The sequence below is a fragment of the Patagioenas fasciata genome, chromosome Z (genome assembly GCF_037038585.1).
Source record: "Patagioenas fasciata isolate bPatFas1 chromosome Z, bPatFas1.hap1, whole genome shotgun sequence".
Classification (NCBI taxonomy): domain Eukaryota; kingdom Metazoa; phylum Chordata; class Aves; order Columbiformes; family Columbidae; genus Patagioenas; species Patagioenas fasciata.
Window position 1 is genome coordinate 34,873,828 of NC_092560.1, and position 5,729 is coordinate 34,879,556.

A 5,729-nucleotide genomic window follows, 5' to 3' on the forward strand; every position below is an offset into this window, starting at 1 on the left:
TTATTAGGAGACCGGACAAGGCTCCCTTCCGCTGCCTGCCATCAGTAGTCCGCCATACACCCGGTACCGCCGTCACCTGCGCCTCCGAGGCCCCAAACACGCACCTCAAAACGCGACCACCCAATGAACCCCAACCCCCCACCCCGTCCCGCACGGTCCAGAAACTGCTGGAACCGCCCATCCCCCGCCCGCACCTGGCCAATCACTGCGCCCGCCCCGCCGCTCTCCCAACCGTCACCCTCTTACGTAACGCCCCCCTGCAGCTTCAGGGGATTGGTGTGACAGCGGACGGCTGAGTCACGCGGCGGCTCGGAGGGCGTGGCGGGGCGGCTCGCTATTGGCTGGCTGGGCAAGGCCAATAGGAGCGGAGCTGTTGGATTCAAACGGAGAGGGGCTCGGCAGCGGTGGTCAGTCTGGGCGGTTGTTCCTTAGCGGAGGCGTGCTTGTAGTGCGTGTTGTCGCTTCTCGCCATGGCTAACAAGCAGATCTACTATTCTGACAAGTACTTTGACGAGCAGTACGAGTACCGGTACGAGCGTGTGGGGGGAGTCGGCTGAAGGGAGTAGCAAGGGGCTCCGGCCGGCCCTTTCGGAGAAGGGCCGCGTGGGCAGGCGCCTCTACCGGGGCTCGCGCGGTGCCCTTAGGGAATCGGCTCCGCTGGCGGCTCAGGCTTCTGTGGGGTCAGAGGAGCTTAAAGCCTGCGGGGGGGAGGGGGGCGGGCGGGCGTGCATTGTCTCGCCTCTTCATGGCGGGTTTCTGCGTCGCTCTGGGCCGGCTGGGGGAAGGGCGACCATGTGGCGGCCGTACAATGTAAGCCGCAGTCAGCGCTGAGCGAAGCTGTGGAGGTGGAGGCGGGGGGGGGAAGGAGTGAAGGCCGCTGCCCCTCCCCGGCGAAGCCGCTGTGGTGGAGCGGCTGCTAGGGCAGCTCTGCCCGCAGAGTGCACTCAGCAGCTGCTGGCCAGGTCCGGGTGCGTGTGCTCCGCCACGCTCCCCCGCTCGCGGCGCTAGCGGCAGCTGCGCGAGACGGCGGCCCCAGGGCTTGTGGGCACCGCGGGATTTGCTGCCCTACTCGCCGAGATGCCTTAAAGATCTGGGGCACGGAGCTCGGGCTTTATGAACTACACTTGTGCACTTGGTATTTCTGTGTTTTGACCTGGCCTTGTAACTGCCTTCAAAGCTGATGCGTATATCAAAACACATGCTTTATCTATATTCAAAGCTCTATGCAATGTTTAGTAGCCAAAGTTGTTTTAAAACTGGATTCTGGGAACAGGGGCTTTATCATCAAATCAGTGGTACCGGTTAGCACCCCAGGCTTCTTTAGAGGGAATGCTGGTACTTATAACTGAACTTGCTTATTGTCTTTCAGTTAGACATAGGCATTGGTGTATGTAACATGTGTTTAATAATTAAACCTCTACAGGCATGTGATGCTGCCAAGAGAACTCTCGAAGCAAGTGCCAAAATCCCATCTAATGTCTGAAGAGGAGTGGAGACGACTTGGTGTTCAGCAAAGCCTTGGCTGGGTTCACTATATGATCCATGAGCCAGGTAAGCATATCTGAACAGAATTAAGTGAACAAAAAAAGTCTAAAATATCAACTGCCTGCTGCTTACCGAAATTGCATAGTGCATAGTTCCTCCTATTGTGGAATCCAGATGGAGTTCACTACTGAATTTCTCTTTATCTGATTTCTCTTTATCTCCCTGCTATTTTAGCTGTGTGCCAGCAAAGGCAACTTCAACAGCCTCTGTCTCAAACTTTCACATCTGATAGGCAGAAATAGGCTTCTTGTGAGCTCTTGAGTAATGTTGGTATCTCAGTGACTGAACCAAACTTTATCTAGTAGCATATCCTTCAGTCACAAAGCTGACACATTTACTTTTTGTACAGAAACTTAATGGATGGTCACATAGACAAGGTCCTGCATTAATGCTCTGAAAAGTCTGCAGTATAGTTTGAACTCTAGTTATACAGCCTATTAAAAGCAGCATTTAAAACCAGTTGCTCAGTTAATGGGGTGTGAAGCCCTAAAACTCTAACTAGGATGTACTGAAAACAGCCATCCAAGGTAACTTACCATTGACAAGCCTGACACATTCCTATGCAGTCTACTCCAGGTGAGTCTGCTTTAGCAGGTGCGTTGGACTAGATGATCTCCAGAGGTTCCTTCCAACCCCAATCATTCTGTGATTCTGTAAGAAGTTAACTGCTGGTAAATGAATGGCAGCAGCATGGAGCTCCAAGTTCCTGAAAAAATGGGTGAGGAAATTAGCATAACCTTCCAGTGTTTCCATTAGCTGGACACGTTTGATACTTTGGGCTTTTGGGAGGAATTTACGGTTAAATCAGATCAATAATCGTGTCAGTTGGCTGCACTAATTAAATAGGCTTTGGCTGATGCTTGACACTATGTACCTAACAATGACAGCATTGGTGGTTTGGTAGTCTTAAGTTACAGTAACTAAGCTCATCAAATAGTGTAATGTAGAAAGACAGAGTGGGTACTAATAATAACTAAAAATACTCTGTATTTTTTCCCAGTAGGTATCCTAAGTTAATGATACAGCCAACATATGGTGTAAAACTTTCAAAAGCACCTACTTGACTGTTGTAAGGTTAGTGGAAGGTTGGTCTGTAAATACTACACATGGGGCCATACTTGTGGACTTCTTAATCTGTTTCATTATTTGACAGCAAGCTTCAACTATTGTTCAAGCCTTCTTAAATGGAAACAATACCTGTAATCAAGACTTGGGACAGACTGACACATTGTTTAATTTTATTTCCACAGAACCGCATATTCTTCTCTTCAGAAGACCTCTTGCAAAGGATGAGCAGAAATGAACCGTTGCCTGTAAATTTTCTCCTAGATCTTCTGGAACTATGTATATGACTGTATATATGTTGGTAGTATTCAGTGAATACTTTAAAAATGTACAAAACATGCATCCATACTTGTGCATGAGCTGTATTATTCACAGCAACAAAGCTCAGTCAAATGCAATTCCATGTAGGCTGCTATGATGTTCAAAGAGTGTTAAATTTTATGTTCTTTACTGTTAATGTAAGCGCTTATCTGACTGTTCAGTTAAGTTTGGTTATATTGAAGTTACATATAAGTTCTGACTAGATGATCACTTTCTACCTGTGCTCAGTAACTTGCACACTCAGCTTTTCTGCTGAAGTGTAGCATGTTCTCCTGTTCAGTAGTAGGCGTAATGAAATAAAATATACGGGTTTTAATGTAAAGTGTCTATGGTTCTAATTTGCCAAACAAAATAATTGTTGAACATGCTGGGAATACTTAGGTCAGAAAAAAATAACTTAGTGAACCTATGTTGTTGTTCTGAAAGAATTATTTTGCCCTACAGGCTTAAGTTCTAACCCTGATTTCAATTGGGAGCTGCAGGCAATCTGAAAAGAAAGCTGGCAGTGGTAGGTAGACTAGTTTCTGACATGCTCAAATTACTAGACTCTGTAGTTAATGCCAGTTATAATAGGATTAATTACTCTGTAATTACTCGTCATCCTACTTCATGAGTTGTCTAGTGATAGGACCTAAGAGAATGGCTTAACAACATATCAGGCTAAGTTCAGATTGGATATTAGAAAAAAAAAAATTCTTTACTGAGAGGGGGTTCAAGCACTGGAACAAGCTCCCAGGGGAAGTGGTCATGGCCCTGAGCCTGTCAGTGTTCAGGAGGTGGACTTAATCCTTGTGGGTCACTTCCAATTAAGCATATTCTATGATTTGGTATACATTTGCCTTAAGGTATGTGGCAGATGCACACCCTCCTCTCTCCCCCCCCTTCCTTCGATATGGAAGGTGCAGATACATTTCCACCTGCCCCCCACTTCTCCTGCAATGGGGTTAATGGCTTTTTTTGTTCTAACCCTGGAACCCACTGATCAGGGTTGTTAAGAGAGAAGGGGTGGGGGCGTAGAGGTGCCAAGGAGCTGCTGAGGGCCCATAGCCAGAGTGGGGGTGCACAGAAGCTTCTGGAATGCCTACAGTCAGATCTAACAAGGCTATTTAAACACGACCCCTGATGAGACCGGCCGGTTGTGCAGACCTCTGGGAGAGCAGGCCAAAGTCTGCAGCCGAGAGCCCTCTCCCTTAGGCAGGATGGCTGCCTAAGGTAATCTCCTGGGACTGGGATTCCCCCACCGAGCCACATGGGTGAGTGATAAAATTTTCTTTAATAGTTCCTCACAGGATCGCGGGTGCCTATTCTGTGCTTAAATATAAGCACATGCATTATCTCTAAAAATTCCTTGCCAGATTCAGGTAAGTGTATACTTTTCCTGGAGTAAGGGATGGCTCTGGCATTGTTTTTGGTGAGCCACGTGTATGCACACTGTGGATCTCATTTGTTATTATTTGCTGCACCTTTAATAATTACCTTGACTGATACTCGAACCTGTATTTATGTCAGTATTGGAGAGCTAAAACCCCGTCTTCCACCGGTTAATGTGCTGCACTTTCTCTACCGAATGAAGTTTGTTTTGGACCCTGTTGTCTGTCTAAACTAACTTCGGGGTGCCTCCATGACAAGGTATTAAGTAGTACTTAATATTACATACAGATGTTTTTTATGCTTGTTTGATTTACTTTGGTAGTAGCAAACTTTTTAGTCTGGGGTTTTAGCTTGCATTTCCTGTCTTGCATCCTGTTTTTTCTGGTAAGCTAGCTTGTGCCCTGTGCAGGCTATATGAGTTAGAAATAGTGACAAAGTAAACTGGATGCTCTTCACCTGATAAAAGCAGCTGCTGATTGTAGGACAGTATGAATTTGGTTTTCTCACCATACACAAGGTCATGGGTAAGACACTGAAAGTTATTAGTCCTTTTTAAGGAAGATGTGTACCAGTGAAGGTGAGCTGTGGGATGGACTTGACCTGACAGGTAATAAATTGCATCAAAAAGGCCACTGGCATCTTGGGACCCTGTACTATTAAAAGTGGAATAATAGAATGCCCTGATTTGGAAGAGTCCGACGAGGATCATCCGTCCAACTCCTGTCCCTGCACAGGGCAACCCCACAGTTCATACCATGTGTCTGAGGGCGTTGTCCAGTCTCTTCTTGGACACTGTCAGGCTTGGGGTCGTGACTGCTTCCCTGGGGAGCCTGTTCCTGTGCTCCACCACCCTCTTTAGTAGCCATACAATCAGAGTTTTGAAAAGGTGCTTCAGTATTTTCGGTGTTTGAAGAACTGTGTAGTACCCGTGGTTGTGTCTGGTTAATTCAAATGCAAGCTGGCGTTTAGATTTGTGTAGGACCCAGAAGGCCCAGCAACACCAGCAGCAGGTGCCTGCAGCTCAATTGACAGAAGTACCTGGTCTCCCTGTGTAATGTGTGCTTGTGGTTGCTAAGGTGATGGCAGACAGAGGTCAGAAACCTGCCAAATCCTCTGAGGAGAATAACCGTAGGGGTTCCTCTGGAGTTGCTAGAGAGGTCTGTCTTGGTGGTGCCTCAATGGTCTGCAGTAGGCTCCCAGTGCAGACGTGCAAGATGCTATATGCTTACCCTTGGAGCAGGGCTCTCTGAGGGCCAAGCTGCCACCTTAATTAGAAGAACCATTAGCAATGGTGTTAGCCCTGCTTTTCCCCAGGGCTTTAGTGCCAGCATCTGAGCTGTTGTCTTTCGATGCCCCAGTGGTGGTCCTTAGACTTTCTGCTGATCTGTCGGCTGGGAGTGCCTGTCCTTAAGCTTTTCTGCCCCTTC

At 47.4% G+C, this 5,729-nt stretch overlaps 1 protein-coding gene across 1 annotated transcript; it reads left to right on the plus strand.

Moving 5' to 3' along the window:
• The first annotated feature begins 366 nt into the window (after nt 1-366).
• Nucleotides 367-3,253, plus strand: CKS2 (CDC28 protein kinase regulatory subunit 2). Its single transcript, XM_065860786.2, has 3 exons — nt 367-529; nt 1,424-1,551; nt 2,796-3,253. The coding sequence occupies exons 1-3, from the start codon at nt 471-473 to the stop codon at nt 2,846-2,848; spliced, it is 240 nt and encodes a 79-aa protein (XP_065716858.1). The 5' UTR covers nt 367-470; the 3' UTR covers nt 2,849-3,253.
• Nucleotides 3,254-5,729: the final 2,476 nt, after the last annotated feature.